The sequence below is a fragment of the Emys orbicularis genome, chromosome 6 (assembly GCF_028017835.1).
Source record: "Emys orbicularis isolate rEmyOrb1 chromosome 6, rEmyOrb1.hap1, whole genome shotgun sequence".
In the NCBI taxonomy this organism is placed as follows: Eukaryota; Metazoa; Chordata; order Testudines; family Emydidae; genus Emys; species Emys orbicularis.
In genome coordinates, this window is record NC_088688.1 from 91,781,147 (window position 1) to 91,807,864 (window position 26,718).

The 26,718-nt window shown below is 45.1% G+C and overlaps 1 protein-coding gene across 1 annotated transcript in view; it reads left to right on the forward strand.

Moving 5' to 3' along the window:
• FRMD3 (FERM domain containing 3) overlaps positions 1 to 26,718 on the forward strand; it is a 250,616-nt gene that overhangs the window by 190,658 nt on the left and 33,240 nt on the right. The window contains exons 9-13 of the mRNA XM_065406507.1: positions 2,241 to 2,304; positions 4,590 to 4,678; positions 8,843 to 8,917; positions 9,526 to 9,594; positions 19,424 to 19,545. Of these exons, the coding sequence (XP_065262579.1) occupies positions 2,241 to 2,304; positions 4,590 to 4,678; positions 8,843 to 8,917; positions 9,526 to 9,594; positions 19,424 to 19,545 (419 nt within the window). The remainder of the gene's footprint in view (positions 1 to 2,240; positions 2,305 to 4,589; positions 4,679 to 8,842; positions 8,918 to 9,525; positions 9,595 to 19,423; positions 19,546 to 26,718) is intronic.

A 26,718-nucleotide genomic window follows, 5' to 3' on the forward strand; every position in this document is an offset into this window, starting at 1 on the left:
AGTCTTTTTCATAAAATCTCCAGTTTTTTGGTAGCTGATGGAATAATTTAGAAATTATGGTGTACTCCACTTATTTTCATCTTAAATAGCTCTGATAAGCAAGGGTTATGCAGAAGGTCAATGGTCAAATTCCAGAATAGGCCACTGCTTTGATTAGAATGATTGGCAGTTATAGTTGTATTTGGTGTGGCATACAGCCAAGTCTTTGGCCCAGGCTAATTTCCCTTTATATCACTCCATTGGTGCAAGGGACTTAATGCTGCCCCAGAGGGTCAGATGGGGATTCTCTTGTCATAGCCTAATCCCATACCTTCCAACATTCTTGGAGAAAACCCTAGAACTTTCAAGTGTTCATAAATTTGCACAATTTTGAATAATTTTGTAGATACATACCAAGACTAAGAGAAAGAAGGATAGAGGAAAGAAGAGATGCAAAAGTCTTCAGCATTTCATATTCTTCGCCATTTGTTTCCTGGCAAAACGTTTTATTCATCTGTTTCATCCTATTACTAGCATTTAATTCCAGCTCCCCAATCATCTACATTGCAAAATAACCCCTTCCTCCAAATCAGTTTAATTGCTAATAAAAGCAACCCCACTCAAAATAACCACCTTCATTGCAAGATAAAACCAAACCAAATGCCACCCCAAAAACCAATACTTCATGCCAATTTAATTGTAAAACATCCCCCCACACATACTGGAAGTATTGGGGGCAGCACTGGGAGAGTTTTCATTGACGCCTCAGCCATCCTCCCCACTTTAACTCCAAAGGTCTGAGTGGGCAGTTCAAGTAGTCAGAGCAATTGCTGAACAGATGACAGGAGCAACTGCCTCCTAGATGGCTCTTCACGTGTAATGTTCCCAGAGCATCATCTTAGAAGGGGGTGGAACGGAGCTGTCATTGATTGCCATTCCCCAAGAGGTGGGGGAATAGAGAAGAGCAGCCATACAGATGGGGATTTCTTTGTAGACTGTTTTTTCCCTGCAGATGTACAGAAACATCTAAAACCCCCATAAAGTTGGCCAGTCTGGAATCCCCCACTTGCCTAAAATCAGAGTAGCCACCTCTATCTATTTCTCCCTAAACTGCAGTCAAATGAAAGCATTCTTGGGGGTGTGGCTACGGATGGGGTTGGGATGTGGCTGGGGCACATGGTACTCTGGTGATCTGCAACCTTCAGGCATCTTCCCTTGTGTTAAAACCTTTCATTGTGTACTGGCAAAACATGCTCATCTCAAATAAATGGATCAGTCAAAAAAGAAAAAAGAAGCAAAATATTAGCCTTATCACAGAGCCTCAGTTAAAATATCTGAGTAATCATCAGTCCTTCCATTGATACGGTACATTTATGATTAAAATGCAGTACCTGTCAGAAAGTTTTTTCTTTGTAGCACATTCTTCTTTGCATCTAGAATCTCTTCAGTGCCAACCATTTGCTTGCTAAAGTCTTAGAAATGTTTATGAGAAGCTACAGTAATTTTAATAGTTTTATTCATTTCATAATTTATCATGCAATTAAATGAAAATGCATGAACTAGGAGGGGAAGGAGGTTATTGCACTACTGGTATGTCCTCTTTTAGTGGTTTAAATCTTGATTAGGACACACCATAAAATATGTTTTATCTCATTGTACCCAATATTAGAGATACTAAGCATCATAAAGACCCATGCAATTTGACATATTATGCGCTATTTGTAAGTGCTCAGATACAATGATGAGTGACATCAATGCATAAATAAGCAGGTATGCAAATAGATGGGATATTGCTGGTGAGAAATGAGATGCATTTGCAGCATTCGGTCTGGAAACTTCCAGACCTTTCTATACAGCACCTGGCTCCTAAATGTGTTACCCGTTTGTCATTTTAAGTACCAAATGGGTTCCAAGATTTTAAAGATGAGAAATTTATATTTATACTTCAGAATATTTATCTCTACTTCTCAGCAGCTTCCTTCTCTTTCCTCCCTGGTTCAAATGAACTCTTTAAAGGCTCACAACAATGTGGAAAGCATAACATCCCAAGTTTATATTCTCTACTCTGAAGAAAATTAGTACTGTATATTGTTTGCTCTAGCACTATGGATTTTACACTATTTACCAAGAGTGCACTGTTGATGAGATAATAGCATTTTGTTCCATGGCAGCCTGCTCTATATTTGTGAATCAGTTAAATTTGCACATCACTTTTATTCGCTGCAATTTTTTCCTTTACTTAAAAGATTTTTTCTTCTTAGGGCTGATGTTTGTAAATTGAAATTTGAAGGGAAGACATTTTATGTGCTTGGAGCTCAGAGAGAGGTTGGATATTATTTTTATACTAAATTAGTATGGGTGATTTAGATTTAATTTTAAAAAGCTACTGATGTATTTTAATTTTAAAACGGGTCTTTTTAATGGATGGTTTGACAAATTGTATTTCATATATTGTAGATTACATGTAAAATAAAAATAAACTTGTGTCTTTTTTTTATTGTTTTTGAGAAAAAGGTATCTAATTTGACAAAGGGATTAGATCTGACAACATCTATTAGGTTTATCTAATCCAAGCATGCAGTGCAGGGATTTTTCCTTACAATTTGTTCCCTAGTATTTATCCAGTCTAGTTTTAAGGGTCAAATTATCTAAATGTGGGAATTGCACCAGCATAAAACGTGAGTAATGCACAGGAGTGTCAAGCCCCTGACCTCTATAGTTAAATTTTCAAGTGGGCTGTTACAGGGTGGACTGGGATTTTTAAGAGGGAACTGGCAGGCCACTTGAGACTCATTAACAGCCTCACTATGGGGCCTGACAGAGGGCAACTGGTTTTTAGAAAGCGGGGGGAACAGGAAACAGGGAGAGGATGCTGTGGTAGTTACTGCAAAAGAGCTGCAGTGAGCAGAAGGCTCCTGCAGTGACTCTGAGAAACCAGGGGAGCAGCAGTGGGGGTTTGCCTGCTGATGTCTACACTTGAATAAAAGACCCATGGCCCAGCCCTGGCTGGCTCGGGGTCAGCTGACTCAAGCTCGCTGGGGCTCAGGCTGTGGTTCTAAAGAGAGCTGTATAGATGCTCAGTCTTGGGCTGGAGCCCAGGCTCTGGGATCCTACCCACTTGTTGGGTTCCAGAGCTCGGGCTCCAGCCTGAATGCAAATGTCTACACAGCAATTTTACAGCCTCACAGCCCATGCCCTGTGAGCCTGAGTCAGCTGACTGGGGCCAGCCATGGGTGTGTAACTGCTATGTGTATATATATACCCTCAGAGCCAGAGAGTTGGACAAGGCAGAAAGAGATCAGTGGAAGACTCGAGTTAATAGGAGCCTTGGTGTGGTTGCTTGAATTATGTTGGGCCTTTAAGGACAGTTTGAATTATTTTGACTTTTATGTTAATAAACCAGAACCCAAGAAAGGCTGCTGCTGTTCGACTTGTGAAACCTTTTGGGAGTTGAGTCCAGAAAGGTAAACTGAAGCAGGGTACTATAGAGTCACCCCAGACACAAGAAGCACTCAGGAGGCAGCTGACCCTGTTATATGGGCCTTAACCCAGACCTGAATTTTAAAGTCTCTTGATTTGTTTGGTGCATCCTGCTGACTTGCGGGAGAAGCTCACTATCTAGTGTCTGTATAGTTAGTTTCTTCTAGTATTCATTCATTCTCCAGTGTTCTGACCACAGAGGCTCTGCCTAGAACATTCCTCTTAACCTGCCCATGACCTTCGGGATGGTAGAATAATGCAGGTCAGAGTGATGTTGAGCATCGGTGTCTCCAAGGCTGTGGCCATGTTGAGGACCATAGTCTAGATGGGGGAGGGAGGATGGAAGAAAGAAAGCTAGACACGGGGAACCAGAAACTAGCAGGGGATATAGAATGAGCCACTGCAAGGGATATGGGGGGAGTCAGTCCAGGGAAATAGGGAAATTTAAATGAGAAAGCTGGTGGGGCGGGGGGGGGGGGGAGTTTGAAGTTGTGGATGAAGAGAGCCAGAGATAGGCATGGACATGGTAGTGAGAAAAAAAGTCAGTAGGGGGTAGCCAAAGAGAGGGAAGGAGGACAAGGGGGGGCTATGTGGAGAACAAGAGCGAGAGAGGAGAGCATAGTGGAAAGTCAAGGGGGAGCCAGGTCAGAGTGGATGGGGGAACTCGAGGAGGAAGTGATGGCTTTGGGGGAGAGAATTTATTGTCTTTATATGCAGGAGACGCAAAGAATTCAAGGATTTGACAGGGGAATTGAGGCAATGCATATTCATTAAATATGAAAATTAGGATGTTGCTTCATTTGCATAAAACTCAGCTTTCTCTACCTACAGCTATAATGGGTATGACCTTGAGTCCATTTCTCTGTTAACAAATCACTCGACCAGCTCCTTCTCCCCCACAAAAGTAGCTTTGTTATGTGAAAAATCAATTTTCACAGATGGTGGGGTGTGAGGGGGGGGAAATCAAGTGCAAATGGGTTGCAATGAAGTGTGGATTAGTATCACTTAGGAAAATTTGATCCTAAATGTTTCTAGTGGATGGAGTTTCTATCAGTTACCTGGAAGACTATTTCACAGTCTTAAAGAATTCAACTTTTATGTTTTTTCTTATTTCTTTTTTCTACAATTAGAAAAAGGCTATGTTGTCATTTCATACCTCTACACCAGCAGCCTGCAAGCATCTTTGGAAGTGTGGGGTGGAGAACCAGGCTTTTTATAAGTAAGTAAATCTACATCAGTTCATCATAGTAAAAGAAAAGCATGTGCACTAGGGTAGAAGATGGTTCCATGTGAAATTTTGTGTGTGTCATTAACAGAATGGAAGACATAAACAGTATTGCTGCATCATTAAATGTAGATGCCAAAAAAGCATATTTGGATAAATATGCAAATGAGAATCATAGTTGGAGGCATTTGGTGCTTTTTAGGGTGGAGGATCAAGAACTTTCTTCCAAATAGCCTGTATTAGCTAAGATTGTAGCAGCAGTGTGTAGCTAAGTGAATAGGATGACAGACCGGGAGTCAGGGAACATGGGTATTACTCTTGGTTCAGCTGTTGACCACCTCTGCAAACCTGAGCAAGGCACTTAACTGTTCTGTATCTCAGTTTCTCCTATGAGTAACATGGAGAGAATAATGCTACCCACCTCTATTAAGTGCTTTGAGATCTATGCTAGGAGTGTGCTAAGCCGTAAGTATTATTCATCTGGGCATTTTTGAATAAACATTGTTTTCCAGTGAAGCCACAAGGGCTGGTAAGTGGTGACTAGGAATTCCACAGCATGGGTTAATACACTTCAAAAAGATGGAAGTGCTGTTGGATGCATTTGGGAAAGTTGCCACTCATCTAGTTCAAAAAGTAAATGGCTGTAAATCAGTTGCAAGAGAAGGAAGAAGTCCAGAAACTATCCCCCCTCCTACACCTCAAAAGATACTGTGCAGATAAATCATCAAAGGTACTCGTTCATTTTTCCCTTTCCCCAGTTAACTTAATTAGATCTTTCGCCTTGTATACTAACATTTCCCTTTGGGCATGTTTCTTTTATTCCTGCTACTCTGAGTTTCTTTACAGCATCTGGCATACTTTATTTTGTAAAAATACTGTTTCTTGGTGCTTGCAAAGTAGCCAACACTGATGGGAGGGGGAATGACTTGTGACTGGGTAGATAGAATTTGTGTTTTAACAAGGGTGTTAATTATCTGTTTTATGTTGAAGCAGGTTCTTTCTTTCAGTTTAACATGGATGCAACAGTGTGTTGAATGAAAGGCATAAAATATAGGCCTGTTACAATATAGCCATTAATTTAGTTATATTCCATTTGAAAACTATGTTTGAAGTGGAATTATTATAGAGGATCTACTTAAAAACATTCTTCACTTTGGAAAACTGGGTGGGGAAACAATCTGTGCACGCATGTTTGATTTTTAAACATTTAGATCTGATTGCAATCATTTTTAGTAATATAAAACAGAGAATGGTACAACGCTCACTCTCCCAGCTACACTCAAAGGAGAGGAGTCAAATCTGTTCGCTTGTCGGACAGTAGCAGCTGTCAAAGTATGAATGTCCAATGTGGACTGATATAAAATATCATCTCTGATATTTTGCTGCCCTAGTAGCAATATTCATAATGTGGGTCTCAGGCATCATTGCCCTATCTACTCTTTTCCTTGCCACACTCTCCATGTGGCTTCCATATAACTCTGTGAGGTTGTTTCTTCAAGATTTTGGAAGTATACTCGCCTGTTTCATTTCAGCGTCTGTATGTTGGAATGGAAGTATGTTACTAATTTAGTAGAGTGAGGATTGGAAATAGCACTCCATGGATGGGAGTACACTGGCAGATTAGGAAATAGTGGTTGCTATAAATCAACAGTCTGCAGAGTTAAAGTGAAATGAAGATAGGTTGCATAGCATTGCAAACCATCTACACTCAAAACCTACTAACGTGCTACAAGAAAGAAGGAAGTACTTCCTTAGCCTATTACTGCTGGAGGAAGTTGAGAGATTTTTCTGGCTGTTTCATTAATGGGTAATGTGGGAGAATGTTAAGATTCATGAAGACATTATAAAATTGATAACAGAGCTGAGACCAGAAAAGAGCCAGTAGAGCCAGAAGACCTCAAAGTCAGGGAGATGAGAGGAGCATATTGGGGCCATAGACAGTAAAGAAAGCAGGCCCAAGGGCTCACAGGAAAGAGTCAGAGAGAAGCCTGGAGGGACCAAGGAAAACTGTGAACCAAAGCCTAGGATAATAGTATAGAACCAGCAAAGACAGATTTGGGATTCAGAGAAACCTTTTCACCCAAAATTGGGGCATTTTTAAAAATTCCCAGTGTTTCTGAACGTAAGTTCTTTATGAAATTGGACTTTGCCAATTAAGTGATACAACAGCATAATATTTGTGCAGCCCTGCTGAAAGTCTAACCCAAGGTAAAATTGGACTCTGTGAATAGTTCTACTTCAGAACGTTACATACAGTACAAATCCCGTAGGCTGACTACACAAAATTACTTACAATCAATTTGCTACCCAAAAAATATTTTAATTAAAAAACAAACAAACAGACTTGCATGCAATTCCTGCTGGTGAGACATTCCCTTGGTTAAATTTGAATCATAGTTTCAAGCTTTCTGTTCAACCATAACAAGTAGGAACTTAACTCTTTTAAAAATGAAGGCTGAGATTCTGATCTCTTCATGTGACTCTAGGAGCTAGGGACCCAGACACACCTATGCCTTAATCCTGCCTTGTATTAAAGTATTTGTGTGATTATTTGCACACAGCTATAAATAAGAGTTTCTTCAAGCTTGGGGAAGAAATATGAAATCCACTTGACATTTCAAAACTACAAAATAGCAGAGAGGTGGCATATCTGGAACCATATTGTTTGTCGATGGTCATAAGCGCCAGATCCCCTCTCTCCCCCAACCTCTGATTACTGTAGCCAAAGGCTGTTGAATGCTGATTCAAAGTGACTGGATTGGGTACAGACTACACGTACATCGAGTGTGTGAAGACACAGAAAATATAGCTGTTTTCTGAGTGAGGAACTCCTGTTCTTTTGTTTCATATTTGTTTCAATGATACCAGTGTGCTCAGTGCAGCATCCGCGTGGGGAATCCTTGTGTGGCTTGCTGGAGGAAAAAGGGTTCTTGCCACTTTAAGGGGCCCTCCCCCTTACAATGGGTAGTAGAAGGGGAGGGGGGAAAGTTTACCAACATGGATCAGGAAAGGGGCGAGGAGCAGGAAGCAGTTGGGACAGGTCTGGGGAGGAGACTGCCCTTCCTGCTGACTGAAAGAGTGAGGGCGGGATATTTTTATATCCCAGGCAGTCCCAAAAAAGCCTTCTCTTCCTGGATCAGGCTGGCATTCACACCCATGAATTTGTAAAGGGGCTGGGTTTCCTCATGACTCACTATGCTAGTTGCCCTTTTCTTTGGGGGCTGGGAAAGAGTTTTCCCCTCACCACCAGATGGCTGAGGTAGTGCGGGGTACTTGTCTTCCTCACAGCAGGTCTGGGACCTGTTGGGACCGGTGTGTGCGGGGGGAGGGGAGGGTGTTAGGCTATAATGTCACAATTAAATACATAAAACTCATGGCAGGTGTGCATAATGGAGGGGATACAAGTTATCAGATAAAATGGACTGGAAAAGGATTTGAAGGAAAGCATCCCTTAAGGGAGCTGAGGGAGGGGGGGTTGGGGCTACTATGTCTCACAGCAGGGAGACGATTTCCCCCCTCCTTTTATAGCTCCCGTTCACTTCAAACAGGGAGAGAGTGGCAGGATCCCAGCAATGGGCTGGCTGGGATCAGTTGAGGATTATATGGAAATGACTACGCAAATTATGATGATCTGCACTGTACCATTTATTGCCAGGTTCTTCCAGATTTTTAGGTGAATAAAGATGTGGCCTAATTAAACCACATCCATTTCCTCCTGTCCTCCTCCGGGCATGGCTGGGCAGTGTGGAGGTAACTACATTTCTGTCCTAATCCTCCCACATACAGGATATTGTAAGAACCCTTGCAGGGGCTGCTAGATTCTATGGTGCTTGGTTCACATGGTATATCTAAACTTCTGCGGGCCCTGTAGGAGCACGTTTTACTTTCTTGCTCTGTTATCCAGATAATCACTCATTGATATGCAGTCTTCCCGTACAATCTAAATTGTGAGATACCTCTGTTACGTTTCACATGTAATTTTATGTTGAAATTATTACACATACCAATACAAAAGTTTTTAAACTGCCAATTATAGAACATTATGCTATAGTAGAAGAATAACACAGTTTGTCATTTGTCTTGCTCATTTCTGTACATTAAGTTGCTTTTTACACTTTTTGAAAATGTGACAACCATGTACTCTTCTTTTTCTGGAAGGTATGCAAAATCAAGTCAGATCAAGACGATGTCCAGCAGCAAAATATTTTTTAAAGGCAGTAGATTTCGATATAGGTATGCACTTTCTTGTCCTTATGGGGTTTTTTTAAGATTAATCATTCTGAGGGTGGAAGAGAAAGCTTGGAAAATTATTAATGGGAAATTGAGCCTTTACCTCTAGGGTACCCAATGCAGGTTAGTAGGGATTCAAAGCCTGATTGCTCTTCAGTGTCTTTTATGAAATGAGTTGGTGGTTTCATTTAGATCTTAGTGAACAGTGTTTCACATAAGAAAAAAAGGCACAATATTTGGCACTAGTTGTCATCCTTTGTTGCAGTCTCAAGACAAGACAAAATTTGGATAGCATAGAGATTGAAGTACTCTCACCAGATGCCTCTAGAATCAGGGTAGACATATGTTGGTGAGACAGCGGGGTGAAACTCATGCTGACACAGCTCTTCTGTTCTGCAGATAAATGATCTCCAGTATTTTCAGTGGGAACACTAAATTGATTTCTGATAAATTAGAAAATAATGTACTCTGGTATCCTATCTTCTAAAAATGTGTTGCTTTTCTTTGTTGCCATTTTAATAGTTCATGTTACATCTACATATTAATATTGACATAAATTTAAAAAATCCCTCAAAAGTTGCTTGGATATCCTAATTCAGGTTTTGTTACAGTGGAAAGGTCGCCAAAGAGGTTGTTGAAGCGAGTTCTAAAATCCAGAGAGAGCCTCCTGAAGTGCACAGGTATGTTTTGATATTTTTACTTTAAGGACCGAAGAAGATGAGTCTGCTTTACACAGAAAAAGTCACTTTGGTTACTATGGGACTAATGGACCATCATTCTGAGCAGCCAGTTGAGACAATCAATCCTAGTGAAAGATGCTAAGTTAGTATAACACAATTGTCTCTGTCACTTTTCTCTCGTAGACAAGGGAGTTAAATCAGTATTGACCTGAAATTCCTTGTAATCAATCAGTAAAATAGTTTATTGGCCTCTATATCAGGTAGGAAGTATGATCCTGGCAGAAAAAAAACCCACCTGTGTTTCAGCCCCAGTCATTGTCCTGTTTTTAATTTTTTAGGAGGAGGGATTTATGTAGCAACTTATCCACTGACTTAAAAACCAGTTTAAAGAGAAAGAAGAATAATTCTTATCTTATCTGGGGAAAAGTTCTCTGGTTTGCTTTTTTCTTAAGCTATACTGTTGGACCTTTGAAAATAGACAGGTGTCTTCCTGAGACATGTCACTCATTGTACAGCTAGCAGGAGTTGATCAGACCCTGATCAAAACAAATGGAAATGGAAAACTTGCACAAACTCCATGATTAGAGACTAAGCAGAAAAAAGGAAAGAAATGCCAGTTGGAAAAGGAACAAGACTTTAGAAAGCTTGAAAAACATACTATTGCGTCAGTGACCGGAGTGATTGCTTAGTTTTTTTAATACACCTCTACCCCGATATAAGCCAAAAAATCTTACCGCGTTATAGGTGAAACCGCGTTATATCGAACTTGCTTTGATCCGCTGGAGCGCGCAGCCCCGCCCCCCCCGGAGCGCTGCTTTACCGCATTATATCCGAATTCGTGTTATATCAGGTCGCGTTATATTGGGGTAGAGGTGTATTTGCAGCCACAGCCACTCTACTGTTGTAAAGTTAATTTTCCGTTACTTTTGTGTGTGGAGTTTGTCTGGTTTTTTTTTTTTTTCATTGTGTCCTGAAATACCACCTATCCCTTGGTGAAGTGTGGAGAGTTGCCCTAAGTTAGGCTCTTTATAATGTCTAAAAGGTAACATTCATAAAGATGCAGTTGTGTCGTACACCCTAACATGGGCATACATGGCCATTGAATAACATTAACCAGGTGACATTTAAATGATGCACCAAATGGAGGGTCTAAAAATTATTAGGTGTCTTAATAAGAGTACAAAAATAAGTGGGTAGGTCTTCCATTGAGATTGAATGCACTGTTAAAGTGTGCAAATGCACACTAACATAGGAGATCCACGTGATTGTCCAAGTTGTCTTGCTTTATTCTTTGTTGTCCATTTTCTACCAGTCCGTTCTGAGGGATAAATATGAGTTTGATTTTTTTTTTAAAGATTTCTTTTGCATTTGGGTTTTCTGTGTTTTACAGCATTGCAAAAATAATGTAAGTGAACGGTGACAAAATACATACCTTCTGTTGCCTACGCTGAGGGTTTACTCTGCATGGCACAAAATTGCTGCATGAACTTGGCTGCCTTTTCTTTTGATTACTATTTTAAGTAGTGTGTAATTTTGTAATGAGAAGAATATTGCATTTGTAGAATGTGGGCAAGTGCCCTTCTCAGCCTTTACTGAAACAAGGTCCACACACTATATGGAATTGGAAACATGCCCTCATTCAAGGGTTTGGCTCTTTTAACAAAAACCTTTACAACATACTACTGGGGTTCCTGCCTACAACCTATTGTATTAATTTAAATAGAATATATAGCCCAAAGGTGTTAGCATAACCCACTCACTGTCCAGTATTAAACGTGTTAAACAAGGTTCGGTATACAGAGACCTCAGCCTGAGCACCATGGCAAACACACCATTAATACAAATTCTTTTAACCTTTTATTAAAGATGAAGAAAAGAAGAAAAAACAGTTGAAGCATTTGAAATGTAAAGTATTAAGTGAGGCCTTCATTTTAACAACATCCCTTTTCCCTTTCCATTTCCCTTTAACTGGAGTGAGTTTTTAGAAGAAAAAGCCCCCTTGTTTGACAGTCTCTTAGATAGTATGGTAGATGAAATGGTAATGACTGTCCATTTTGGGGAAAAGAGAAGTTAGTTGAGGCAGCCTGGAGCTGTTGCTGTTGTTAAGGTCTGATCACATAGGCGCCGACTCCGTGGGTGCTCCAGGGAAAAAATTAGCAGGTGCTTAGCACCCACTGGCAGCCAGCTTCCCCCTTCTCCCCTCCAACGCTTCCTGCCCACTGGCAGCCCTGCCAATCAACTTCTCCCCCTCCCTCCCAGTGCCTCTTGCCCACCGCAATCAGCTGTTTCACAGCATGCAGGAGGCGCTGGGAGGAAGGGGGAGAAGCGGGGATGGGGCACGCTCAGGGGAGGGGGCGGAACTGGGTGGGAAGAGGTGGGGCTGGAAGAGGCAGGGTGAGGGACTTGGGAGAAGGTGTGGGGTGGAGGCATGGCCTGGGGTGGGGTGGGGTGGGAAGAGGCAGGATGGGTGGGGGCATGAGGGAAGGGGTGGGACCTGGGGCAGAGCAGGTGGTTGAGCACCCCCCTAAACTCGTAGGAAGCCGGTGCCTATGTCTGATCCTGTTTCATCCTAGGTGGTGTTTGGGATTCAGCTGGAAACATTTGAAGTGGTGATGTCATCTGGGTTCCTCTCTCTCTGGCTCAGTCTGGTCAGGACATCTCTCAGGATTAGGACAAAGAAGGTCCGGGGTCACAGGAGACAGTGGGGATAGCAGCTAGGATGGTGAAGCCGCCTCCACTAGCCTAATTTTTTCCTGCAAGTCCTGTTTAAGGACCCACAAAGTGATTGGTGTATTGGCCTATCCCTTCATTATTTTGTCCACCAATAATACCGAGTTTTTGACACAACAATTTTGGTTCACTGATTTCTGGTTCCACACTTTTCTTGTTTACCAAGCATGATCTGAACACAGTCCTTGATTTATATCAGTCGGCCTTTTTGCTTGGACTAATTCGGTCTTGTCTGACTCCCTTTCGTACTTTTTCCCATCAACATTTGTTGTTATAAGTTACTGTGACATCTTATGAACTTTCACTCACTTCTTATAGTTAACTCACAACTGCAGTAAATATGTGGGCCCAATTATCACAACAACCCAAAATATCCTCTTGAAAGCACCACTCCATTCTTCTTTGAGAGATGTCCTTGTGGGTGCTCCACTCCAGGTGTTGTGCATCCCTGTGCCTTTGCTCTGAGATTTTTACAGCAGTACCTGCACAGGCCATGCACATGTGGTGCCTGCCTCACACGCTGACGGTGCCTCAATATTGTGTGCCTGTGGCCCGGGCTCCTCGGTTCTTTCTCTACTGTCCCCGGCCTGAGACGGAGCAGGATTTTTGCTTTTAGACAGTCAGTTATTTATACAAAGTAACAGAGGGTCCTGTGGCACCTTTAAGACTAACAGAAGTATTGGGAGCATAAGCTTTCGTGGGTAAGAACCTCACTTCTTCAGATGCAAGTGCACTTGCATCTGAAGAAGTGAGGTTCTTACCCACGAAAGCTTATGCTCCCAATACTTCTGTTAGTCTTAAAGGTGCCACAGGACCCTCTGTTACTTTTTACAGATTCAGACTAACACGGCTACCCCTCTGAGTTATTTATACAGTTTATCTAGTATTTTAGTCAGATAAGTTTTATTTCCTCTCTCCCCTTATTCTCTTAACTTCCCACCCCCCTTCCCAGTTTTTTTCTGTAAGTTAGATAGTTTATATTATGCCTGGCTCGCCAGGTTTTAAGAGATGCACCACGTGCAGAGAGGCCATCTCTATCTCTGATGGCCATTCTCAATGTGTTCATTGTTTGAGGGAGTCCCACATCCCCCCAAAATGTGCTCACTGCAGTAAGCTGAAGGCCAGGACATGAAAGGACAGAGACCTAAGGCTCAAATTAATTCTGTTGGAGAAGTCCCTGAGACCTGCCTGAGACCCAGGTCAGGAGTCCTACTCAAGACAAAGCCTGCCTAAATCTACAAAGGATAAAAAACCAACAACAAAAGGGCGAGCTTCATCACCTCATGTTGACCAGCCGGCCTCCAAACGGTCTCAGAGCAGGTCTGTGTCTTCGGTGCCGACCGCTCCGCAGCTCAGCACATAATACGCTCCGGGCACCTCCAGCACCGTCCGTACCCTGGCCGCTGTCGGTACGCACCACTCCAGTGCCTAGGCTATGGGCTTAAAGTTGCCTGCCTCTTCTAATACGCCACCGCACAGCACTGCAAAGGACTTGGTGCCGACTCAACTGAGGCTGCCCGTGCCGCCCACGGCATACATCGCCGCACCAATCTGCACTGGCCAACCCTACGACACCGCCGCTGCACCCAGTGCAGTATATTCTGACTTCTTCTACCTTGGCACCGCAGTTTATTCATTTGAGCGATTTGCTAGTCTCGCCAATCCCCATTATTTGGTACCGATCTCTCACTGGAACTGTCGGCATGGCACCGACAGCTATCCCCTATTCCCTCTCGCTTTTCTAGTAATGAGGACGATGAAGTGGAGGGAGTTTTTTCACCACACCATTCCTCCCCTCAGACTCCTGCTAGCATGGGACCAAGGAGATCAAGGTCCTCATATTCCAGAGACTTACCACCCCGTACGTACACCCGCGGATGGGACCACCCAGGCCCTTCCCCGGACAATGGCATTACTGGAGCCTGTGGGGGTTCTACATCAGGCACCATAGTAACAACACAGTCCACGAAGAGGTGACACCAGATGTGCTCCTGAACCCGTGCACACTTCTGCAATGGACAGACAGGAGCAACCTGCAGTGGTGCACGCAGAAGAGGGGGCATCTGACACCTCTCCAAATAATAATTCATCCTCCTCACCGGACGAGGCTATTATACTCCCACCCCCAATGACAGGAGATGATTTTACTCATTTTCAGGACCTGTTCAAAAGAGTGGCTAATGAGCTCAAGATCACTCTGGAGGAGGTGTCGGAGACTCAGCATGAGCTGACCGACATCTTACAACCTTCAACCTCCTCCAAGATTGTCCTACCTATTAATGGAGCCCTTATGGACCCTGCCAAGAATATCTGGCAAACCCCAGCCACTATACCCCCTATCTGCAAAAGGGCAGACAGGAAATATTATGTCCCCTCCAAGGGCTCAGAATTCCTTTTCATGCATCCAGCACCAAATTCACTGGTAGTAGAAGCAGCCACCCAAAGGAACAAACAGCAGCATTTCCGGTCTATTCCCTCTGATAAGGAAAGTAAAAGAATGGACCTACTCGACCGCAAAGTTTATGCATCATCTACGCTGCAGTTCAGGGTAGCAAACTATGCGGCTCTACCAGCCAAATATGACCACAGAAATTACGGGAAATTCATGGACTTTATTAATGACATCCCAGAAGATGAGACAACAATTCAAAGCAGTAGTCTCTGAAGGGAAGATTATTTCCCGCATGGCGCTACAGGCTGTCCTCAATGCTGTGGACACAGCTGCCAGGTCCACTGTGACAGCCGTCATTATGCGTCGAGCTTCATGGTTTTCCTCCTCTTCTTTCCCATGTGAAGTGCAAAACACCATGGAGGATCTCCCCTTCGATAGCAAAAAGTTATTTGCAGCAAAGACCAACAAGGTGCTGCATACGATGAAGGATTCCAGAGCGATGCTGAGATCCCTACGCATCCATACACTGGCAACTAGAAGAAGACAATACAGGTATCAACCTTGCCAACGCCCACGATACCCGGCCTACACACAACAACACCAGAGGCCATACGACCACCAGCAACAACAATGCCAGAGACCTAGGCATCAATCCCACTGCTCCATGCCATCGGCACCGTCCCAACCCCCTCCACCTAATAAGCAGATTTGAAGCCTTGGTTGAGGGTATAGAAGACCTCCCAACCACTCCAGCGCTTATACTTCCCATCCAACCTTTTGGCCACCGTTAGCTCCCATTCTACCACAACTGGCGAGCCATCACTACGGACAGGTAGGCCATAGAGGTCCTCCAATTGGGCTATTCCATCCTCTTCCTGTCCATACCACCCACCCTGTCCCTCTTCAGGGACCCCTCTCACAACCACTTGCTCAACCCAGAGGTGCAACATCTTCTACAAATAGGAGCAGTGGAGATGGTGCCCGATCAGCACAGGGGAAAGGGGTTTTACTCCCACTATTTTTTAACAGATAAGAAAAGTGGGAGATGGCAACCATTCTCAACCTCAGACGACTCAACAAGTTCGTCAAAAAGCAAAAATTCAAAATGGTTACCCTCACAACCATAATTCCAGCGCTGGAGCAGGGAGAGTGGTTTTCAGCCCTTGACCTGCAGGATGCTTATTTTTATGTAACTATACACCCCGCCCACAGGCGTTTTCTCAGATTTGTTATGAGCTCAAATCCTTACCAATACAGGGTTCTGCCCTTTGGCCTCTCAACAGCACCCTGCATCTTCTCCAAGATTCCTGCGGTGGCAACAGCGCACCTAAGGAATAAAGGAATGATAATTTTTCCTTACCTGGATGATTGCCTGCTCAAAGCGCAGACTCTCAAGGAGGCCATCCAAGCCACACAGATGACCATCGACTGCTTCCAGGGTCTTGGCCTACAAATAAACAAAAACAAATTCACATTAACTTCTGCTCAACGACTGGAGTTCATAGGCGCTCACCTTGATTCCATACCGGACTTGCATCTCTCCCATTCAACAAATTCAACACTATAAAGAATCTGGTCGCCAAATTGCAGAACAGCCTGCAGGTCACTGTCCTTGACTGTCTGCAACTTCTTGGCCATATGGTCTCTTGCACTTTTGTGGTCAAGAATGCACGCTTCTACATGCGGTGCCTACAGGGTTGGATGACCCTGGTCTACAGACCAAAAGTGTACAGTTTAAACAGTCTTCTATCCATACCTATCAAAGTCAAGGACTCACTCACATGGTGGACTCTTCCACACAACCTCTGCTCCGGAGTCCCGTTCGTACAGGAGTCCCCCTCCGTTATAATTACCACAGATGCTTCCCTCACAGGTAGGGGGCCACACATGGTGCACCATACCACTCAGGGACTACAGTCCCCTACAGAAAGCTCACTACACATAAATTTGTTAGAGCTCTGAGTGGTCTGCAACGCCTGCCTCCAATTTCTCCCAAGAACCAAAACATCAGGATCATGACCGACAACATTGCCTGCATGTTTTATATAAACAGACAAGGGGGAGCTTGATCCCACTTGCTCTGCACCGTGGCTATGAAGCTTTGGAATTGGTGCCTCCAATACAATATCCAAATTTCAGCCTCCTACCTACCCAATTCACTAAAACCACTGCGGACGAGCTCAGCAGATCTTTCCCCCCTAGATCACGAATGGGAGATAAATGATACCCTCCTACACAACATATTCAAAATATTGGGCTACCCTCAACTGGATCTTTTTGCAACTGCGACCAACAAGAAATGCCCGGAATTCTGTTACAGAGCAGGCCTTGGAAAGGACTCGATGGGAGACACGTTCATGATCAAATGGAAGGACAATTTATTATACACATTCCCCTGGATACCATGTCTTTACAGAGTATTACAAAAAATACGAGCGAGAGGGCCAGGGTCATACTAATAGCCTCTACGTGGCCCAGACAGGTGTGGTACCTATTTGTAATGGGGATGTCTGTTTCCCTGCCGATTCTGCTCCCCCCACCCTTCCAAACCTATTATCACAACCCAGGGGTCAACTACACCACCCCAACATAATGATGCTACACCTCGAAGCATGGCTCCTCAGTGGTTCTCTAATGAGGAACTAGATTGCTCTAAACAGGTACAAATAGTACTGTTAAAATAGCAGAACGCAATCCACACGTACCATCTGTCTCCATAAATGGACTAGGTTCACTCACTGATGCTCCATCAGGCAAACCACTCCTGCTTCCACTAATACTAGACTATCTGGGCTCTCCTTTAGCTCCATAAAGGTACATCTAGCAGCAATGACGGTGTTTCACCATAAGACTGGAGACACTACTGTCTTTGCCCATTCCATCACAAAGTGGTTCCTCAAGGGCCTCCAGACCCTATACCTGGACATTAGACCACCCACTCAACCCTGGGACCTGCACTTGGTTCTCAGATGCTTGATGCACCAACCATTTGAGCTGCTAGCAACATGCTCCCTCCTACATCTATCCATGAGAACTGCGTTTTTAGTTGTGATTAGATCCACCAGATGTGTAGGAGAACTTGGATCACTCATGGCTGACCCATTGTACACTATATTTTTTTAAGGACAAAGTCACGCTCCGAATGCATCCCAAATTTCTTCCCAAGGTGCACTCGTACTTCCACATCAACAAACCTATCCACTTACCAACCTTTTTCCCTAAACCGCATGCAAATTCTTTTGAATCAACAATGCACACACTTGACGTGTGTAGAGTATTGTCCTTTTACTTGGATAGGACTAAGCTTCCCCTAAACTTTTCATTTCAGTCACAGAACGATCCAGAGGCAAATCCATCTCTACTCAGAGACTATCCAACTGGATAGCAGACTGCATCCGCCTATGCTACCAACTAAAGAAGATGAATCCTCCAACTTCTGTTAGGGCACACGCCACCAGATCTGTCAACATCTGTGGCATTCTTATGTAACATTCCCCTCACACATATTTGCGAAGCCGCCACCTGGGCTTTGGAGCATACCTTTGCTAAACATTATGCTCTTACTCAGGGACCCCGACCAACACTTGAATGGGTCGAGCTGAGCTACAGCTTTCTTACCAGATCCGAAGTCCCTACCTCCTTAAGAGATACTGCTTTTTAGCCACCTGGAGTGGAGCACCCAGGGACATCTCTCGAAGAAGAAGAAGAGGAGGAGGTTACTCACCTGTGCAGTAACTGTTGTTCTTCGAGATGAGTGTCCCTGTGGGTGCTCCACTACCCACTCTCCTCCCCTCTACTTCGGAGTTTGGGGCGGTCTCCGTTGTAGAGAAGGAACTGAGAAGCCTGGGCCGCGCGCGTGATATTGAGGCACCGTCAGCGCATGAGGTAGGCACCGCGTGTGCACGGCCCATGCGGGTACTGTTGTAAAAATCCCCAAGTGATGGCACAGGGACGCACCAACACCTGGAGTGGAGCACCCACAGGGACGCTCATCTCGAAAAACGTCAGTTACTGCACAGGTGAGTAACCTACTCGTCTTCTTAACAAGTGACTAAGATAGTGAGCCAAGTGGTTGAGTGAGTCAATTAGAACCTTCTTAACCTTCCCTAACAAGATCAACACTTGCTAACAGGGAAGGCTGTACCAAAGAGCTAATAATAATAATAATAATAATAATAAACAACTAATAAAAACAGATTGAGGACCTGAAGGCATGTTTTAGAGGCAGTGTCTAGAGTGAAAGCTGTTCTTCATGCAGTGATGAGAGTGACAGAAACACTCATGATTTATTCTTGACCCAGTCCCAGAGACAGTGGAGCATGGTTCTTCAGCAAAATGATTAGCATTCTCTCTCTAACGGGCCGTATTCTCCTCACTGCTGTGCCGCGTGGAGTGTAGCAGTAAAGTTGAAATGCAGTATAAAATGAGAAGATGTGAGGCTAAATGAAGCGGGAAGCCGCCCTACTGCAGAGTCACTACTGGCCCCTCTGCAGCACTTCAGATGCAGAGCCACCATTCAGCCAAGGGTGTGACCTAATAGATAGGGGAGGAGTCAAAGGATATTCACTGTAAGTGGCATGTTCCCCTTGGTGGGGGGGAAGGCCCATTATAACTTCTGCAAAATTATTTTGAGACGGGCAAAGGCAGTTGTATTTATTTGTAATGATTTCTTGGGAACAAACTGATGCTGTTTATCTTTGCTTTTAGAACCAGCATTCCTCAGAGTCGTAGCTCTCATTCCTTGAATAAACAACTCATAATCAATATGGAACCACTACAGCCCCTCCTCCCTTCTCCAAGTGAGGAAGAAGAGGTTTCTTTAGATGAAGGTGAGTCAATTATCTGACTGGTTCATACTCAAAATCATAACTGTTATAAACTGTTGTTAAAACATTCCTGTACACATGGAAAGATTAATTAAAAGGTGCAATATCAACTTAGTAAGTGTGGAAATAGCTGTACAGTTACCATTAGGAATTACACCATTAACTCCTCTGTGCATTGTATTGAAAAATTATTACTAATTCTGAGAGCTGTGTGGTGTGAAAGCTCTATCTATGCAAGTAGAATGACTTAAGAATAATTGTCTTGGTGAGGAATTAATGGGGATTACAGTTTTGAGATCCTCAGGTGAAAGGCACTCAAAAAACAAACACAGAAAGCCTCACAACATACCTGCAAAATAGGTAAGATGTATGGGGATCATTCCACTAAATAATGACATGCAACGAACTCTGTGATGGAATGCGGCAGCTGTTTGAGATTTCACAGCAAAACTACATAGAATTTAAGGACATAGTGAAGAAGAATTCCAGCCCAAATTCTCTGCTAATGCAACTCCATTGACTCCTGTCGACATTATTCTGAGGACTCTTTGAACGTTTGAGTATATTCTTTATATAAAGAGGATGTCTGCATGTTTGCTTATTCACTGCTTTTTGCCCACATTCTGCACCTAACTCTCAGGGCTTGTCTACACTACAAAATTAGGTCGGATTTATAGAAGCCGGTTTTATAGAAACCGGTTTTATGCAGCCGACTGTGTGTGTCCCCACATAAAATGCTCTAAGTGCATGAAGTCGGCGGACCGCGTCCACAGTACCGAGGCTAGCGTCGACTTCCGGCGCATTGCACTATGGGTGCCTATGGGTACCTATCCCACAGTTCCCGGAGTCTCCGGCGCCCATTGGAATTATGGGTTGAGATCGCAATGCCCGAATGATGCAAAGCAGTGCCGCGGGGGGTTCTGGGTACATTGCGTCACGCCCCTCCCCCGCCGTCACAGCAACGGCAGACAATAGATTCGCGCCTTTTTACCTGGGTTACCTGTGCAGACAACATACCACGCCAAGCATGGAGCCCGCTCAGCTCAGCTCACCGTCACCATATGTCTTCCGGGTGCCGGCAAACGTGGGACTGCATTGCTAAACAGCAGCAGCAGCTTACTGCCTTTTGGCGGTAGACGGTGCAGCATGAGTAGTAGCCTTCATCGGCGCTCGGGATGCTGGTAGCTGTGGGGCTGGCAGCCGTAGGGCTGCATTGCACCAGCCCCTTGCCTTTTGGCAGTAGATGGTTTATTACGACTGGTAACCGTCCTGTCAGTATTGTCTGCTGAGCATCCAGAAGAGGCCGAGGGCGATCTGGGTGCTCAGCAGATCTGCAAGAAGAGCTTTCCTCAGGTCTGAAAGCAAGTAAATTTACAGGTTGCCTGAAATGCTCATAGATGTCCTCGTTGGACAATGATGGTTACCAGTCGTAGTATACTATTTGCTGCCAAGTATTGTCTGCTAAGCACCCAGAAAAGGCCGAGGGCGATCTGGGTGCTGGCAGACATGTGGCTGGCACACGTGGGGCTACATTGCTACACAGCAGCAACCCCTTGCCTTTAACCGTCCTCGTTGGACAATGATGGTTACCAGTCGTAGTATACTATTTGCTGCCAAGTATTTGCTGCCAAGCACCCAGAAAATGCCGAGGGCTATCAGTCATGCTGCACTGTCGTCTTAAGATGTAAAAAATAGATTTGTTCTGTATTCATTTCCTTCCCCCCTCCCTCCGTCAAATCAACGGCCCGCTAAACCCAGGCTTAGGAGTTCAATCTCTGGGGGGGGGGGGGGCATTCTGTGTGACAGTTGTTTGTATTTCTCCCTGATGCACAGCCACCTTTCTTGATTTTAATTCCCTGTACCTGTACGCCATGTCGTCAGTCGCCCGCCCCTCCCTCCCTCCCTCCCTTCTTCCCCTGGTCTTTAGATACTAGTTTCGCGCCTTTTTTCAGACCAGACGCCATAGCTAGCACTGGGATCATGGAGCCCGCTCAGATCACCGCGGCAATTATGAGCACTATGAACACCACGCGCATTGTCCTGGAGTATATGCAGAGCCTGGACATGCCAAAGCAAAACCAGGAGGACCAGCTGAGGAGGAGGAGGCGATTGCAGCGCGGCGACGATAGTGATGAGGAAATTGACATGGACCTCTCACAAGGCACAGGCCCCAGCAATGTGGAAATCATGGTGTTACTGGGGCAGGTTCATGCCATGGAACGCCGATTCTGGGCCCGGGAAACAAGCACAGACTGGTGGGACCGCATCGTGTTGCAGGTCTGGGACGATTCCCAGTGGCTGCGAAACTTTCGCATGCGAAAGGGCACTTTCATGGAACTTTGTGACTTGCTTTCCCCTGCCCTGAAGCGCCAGAATACCAGGATGAGAGCAGCCCTCACAGTTGAGAAGCGAGTGGCGATAGCCCTGTGGAAGCTTGCAACGCCAGACAGCTACCGGTCAGTCGGGAATCAATTTGGAGTGGGCAAATCTACTGTGGGGGCTGCTGTGATCCAAGTTGCCAGGGCAATGAGAGTGATTATCTGGTGATATCAAGGGTAGTGACTCTCGGAAACGTGCAGGACATAGTGGATGGCTTTGCTGCAATGGGATTCCCAAACTGTGGTGGGGCGATAGACGGAACCCATATCCCTATCTTGGCACCGGCGCACCAAGCCACCGAGTACATAAACCGCAAGGGGTACTTTTCAATGCTGCTGCAAGCCCTGGTGGATCACAAGGGACGTTTCACCAACATCAACGTGAGCTGGCCGGGAAGGGTACATGATGCTCGCGTCTTCAGGCACTCTCTTCTGTTTCGAAAGCTGGAGGAAGGGACTTTCTTCCCGGACCAGAAAATAACCATTGGGGATGTTGAAATGCCTATCGTGATCCTTGGGGACCCAGCCTACCCCTTAATGCCATGGCTCATGAAGCCATACACAGGCAGCCTGGACAGGAGTCAGGACCTGTTCAACTACAGGCTGAGCAAGTGCCGAATGGTGGTGGAATGTGCATTTGGGCGTTTAAAAGCGCGCTGGCGCAGCTTACTGACTCGCTGTGACCTCGGCGAAAAGAATATCCCCATTGTTATTGCTACTTGCTGTGCGCTCCACAATATCTGTGAGAGTAAGGGGGAGACATTTATGGCGGGGTGGGAGGTAGAGGCAAATCACCTGGCCGCTGATTACGCGCAGCCAGACACCAGGTCGGTTAGAGCAGCACAGCAGGGCGCGGTGCGCATCAGAGAGGCTTTGAAAACTAGTTTTGTGACTGGGCAGGATATGGTGTGAAACTTCTGTTTGTTTCTCCTTGATGAAATCGCAGCCCCCCCCACGCACCCGGTTAACTCTACTACCCTGTAAACCAAGCACCCCAACCTCCCCTACCCTCCCCTCTTCAAGCACCACTTGCAGAGGCAATAAAGTCATTGTTACTTCACATTCATGCATTCTTTATTAATTGAGCACACAACTAGGGGGATAATTGCAAAGGTAGCCCGGGATGGGTGGGGGAGGAGGGAAGCAGCACACAACTAGGGGGATAATTGCAAAGGTAGCCCGGGATGGGTGGGGGAGGAGGGAAGGAAAAGGACACACTGCACTTTAAAACTTTAAAACTTATTGCTGTGGAAATCATCTAGGGTGGAGTGATTGGGTGGCCGGAGGCCCCCCCACCGTGTTCTTGGGCGTCTGGGTGAGGAGGCAATGGGACTTGGGGAGGAGGGCTGGTGGTTACAGAGGGGCTGTAGCGGCGGTCTCTGCTCCTGCTGTTGGTTACAGAGGGGCTGTAGCGGCGGTCTCTGCTCCTGCTGTTGGTTAGAGGGGCTGTAGCGGCGGTCTCTGCTCCTGCTGTTGGTTACAGAGGGGCTGCAGCGGCGGTCTCTGCTCCTGCTGCCTTTCCTGCAGCTCAACCATACGCAGGAGCATATCAGTTTGATGCTCCAGCAGCCGGAGCATCGACTCTTGCTTTCTGAGTACAAGCTGACGCCACTTCTCCTCTTCAGCCCGCGTTTCAGCACGCACCCTCTGCTCTTCAGCCAGCAATTCAGCTCGCCACCTCTCCTCTCGCTCATATTGGGCTTTTCTAAAATCAGTCATTGACTGCCTCCACGCATTCTGCTGTGCTCTGTCAGCGTGGGAGGCAGTCTGTAGTTCAGTGAACATTTCGTCACGCGTCCTTCGCTTCCTTCTTCGAATATTCACTAGCCTCTGTGAAGGTGAAACATTTGCAGCTGGTGGAGGAGAAGGGAGAGTTGTTTAAAAAAGATACATTTTTGAGAACAATGGGTACACTCTTTCACTTTAGATTTTGCCGTGCATCACACAGCACATGTGCTTTCGTTACAAGGTCGCATTTTTCCTCTTATATTGAGGGCCTGCCTGTTGAGAGATCACTCACGCAGTTCCAGGCCACAGATTTCAGCTTGCAGGCAGCCATGGTAAGACACAGTCTTTTGGCTTTTTTAACCTTGTTAACAAGTGGGGATGGTTTCAAACAGTACTGCTCTCATTAACCATACCAAGCACCCGTTGGGTTGGCCATTTAAAATGGGTTTGCAATGTAAAAGGAGGGGCTGCGGTTTCAGGTTTAACATGCAGCACAAACCCAACTAACTCCCCTCCCCCACACACCCAATTCTCTGGGATGGTCACTTCACCCCTCCCCCCCACCGCGTGGTTAGCAGCGGGGAATATTTCTGTTCAGCAGAGCAGGAAGGGGCACCTCTGAATGTCCCCTTAATAAAATCGCCCCATTTCAACCAGGTGACCGTGAATGATATCACTCTCCTGAGGATAACAAAGAGCGATAAGGAATGGATGTTGTCTGCATGCCAGCAAACACCGGGACCATACGCTGCCATGCTTTGTTATGCAATGATTCCAGACTACGTGCTACTGGCCTGGCGTGGTAAAGTGTCCTACCATGGCGGACGGGATAAGGCAGCCCTCCCCAGAAACCTTTTGCAAAGGCTTTGGGAGTACATGAAGGAGAGCTTTCTGGAGATGTCCCTGGAGGATTTCCGCTCCATCCCCATACACGTTAACAGACTTTTCCAGTAGCTGTACTGGCCGCGATTGCCAGGGCAAATTAATCATTAATCATTAAACACGCTTGTTTTTAAACCATGTGTAATATTTACAAAGGTACACTCACCAGAGGTCCCCTGTGTGCCCACAGGGTCTTGGGTGAGTTCGGGGTTTACTGGTTCCAGGTCCAGGGTGACAAACATATCCTGGCTGTTGGGGAAACTGGTTTCTCTGCTTCCTTGCTGCTGTGAGCTATCTATGATGTTCTCTCCATCCTCATCTTCCTCGTCCGCCGAACCCGCTTCCCTGTCTCCAGAGAGGGACTGATAGCACACGCTTGGGCTACTGGTGGCTGCACCCCCTAGAATGGCATGCAGCTCCTCGTAGTAGCGGCATATTTGCGGCTCAGCCCCGGACCTTCCGTTTGCGTCTCTGGCTTTGTGGTAGGCTTGCCTTAGCTCCTTAATTTTCATGCGGCACTGCTGTGCGTCCCTGTTATGGCCTCTGTCCTTCATGGCCTTGGAGATCTTTTCTAATGTTTTGCCATTTCTTTTACTGTTTCGGAGTTCGGCCAGCACTGCTTCATCTCCCCAGATGGCGATCAGATCCCGTACCTCCCGTTCGGTCCAGGCTGGAGCTCTTTTGCGATCCTGGGACTGGGACTGGGACTCCATCACGGTTACCTGTGCTGATGAGCTCTGCGTGGTCACCTGTGCTCTCCACGCTGAGCAAACAGGAAATGAAATTCAAACGTTCGCGGGGCTTTTCCTGTCTACCTGGCCAGTGCATCTGAGATGAGAGTGCTGTCCAGAGCGGTCACAATGAAGCACTGTGGGATAGCTCCCGGAGGCCACTAATGTCGAATTCCGTCCTCACTACCCAATTCCGACCCCCATAAGGCCGATTTTATCGCTAATCCCCTCGTCGAGGTGGTGTAAAGAAACCGGTTTAAAGGGCCCTTTAAGTCGAAAGAAAGGGCTTCGTCGTGTAAACGTGTCCAGGTTTAAGTCGACTTAACGCAGCTAAAGTCGACCTAAACTCGTAGTGTAGACCAGGCCTCAGATGACGTGTTCATTAAAGATCCCATAGCATGGTTTTTAAAAGTAGGGGTATGAATCTCAACATCTTGGCTTAATTTCAACATAAATAATTACATTCTTTCTACCTAAAAATTCCCCCTGTAGATTCAATAGAAATATGGAAAGCCAATGGTATTTCACCAGAGAATTTGATTTCATTGAGCTGGAGATCAAATAATTTGTGGTTTCACCTTGCTGCAGCAGGAAGTACTAGAAATCTCACAAGTGTGTCTATTTTCATAAGAGTTCTACCTTCCTTTTACAGACCCAAAAAGTGAAATCCTGGCTCTACTGATGTCAAAGGGAATTTTGCCTTTTACTTCAGTGGGGTCAGGATTTCATCCAAAGGGGTTGGATGATGTTTGGCTAAGCATTTGAATGTTTGGGTACTTAGCTAAACATCTGGTCATTCACCCATTACTGTAGATAACTATGTAATTAGTGTTAATTTACAATAAATGACTTGTTAGCTACAGCTTTGAAAGGTTTGTATTTATGGTGACTTCATTATCTGGTTACCAGATAACCACCAAATACTGTGTTACTAGAGGACAGTTACCACAATTACAGAATAATTACACCTTGTTACTTGTAAAAAACAGCCTTTTTTTTTTTTCTCAAAGTCAGCTAATGTCCCTTCTATAGGGTTTCCTAGCTGCAGAAGTATATATGGCTGGAGCAGCTGAATTTACTATTGGATAAGATGAAAAGTGTGCAGTAGTGAAATCCAATTTTGAAAACTGTCAAGGGTAGTGCTCACTGGATAATGTTGATAGACTTCAAATGAATAACATGTACAGTTCAGTAGCCACCTTGACTTTCAATTAGATACTGATATAGTTACTTTAGATTTAAAGTTGTAAGACCTAATGCGAATGTTTGTCTATGGATTGTCTCCTAGGAGGAACCATAAGCATAATTAAATTACTATGACTGCTAGTAATAATACTTAGCACTTGTATATTATTTTCCTCCATAGATCTTAGTGTCTTTGTTATGGGGTTTGGGGTGCGATCAGCGGTGGCTCCAGGCACCAGCACTCCAAGCGCGTGCCTGGGGCGACAAGCCGC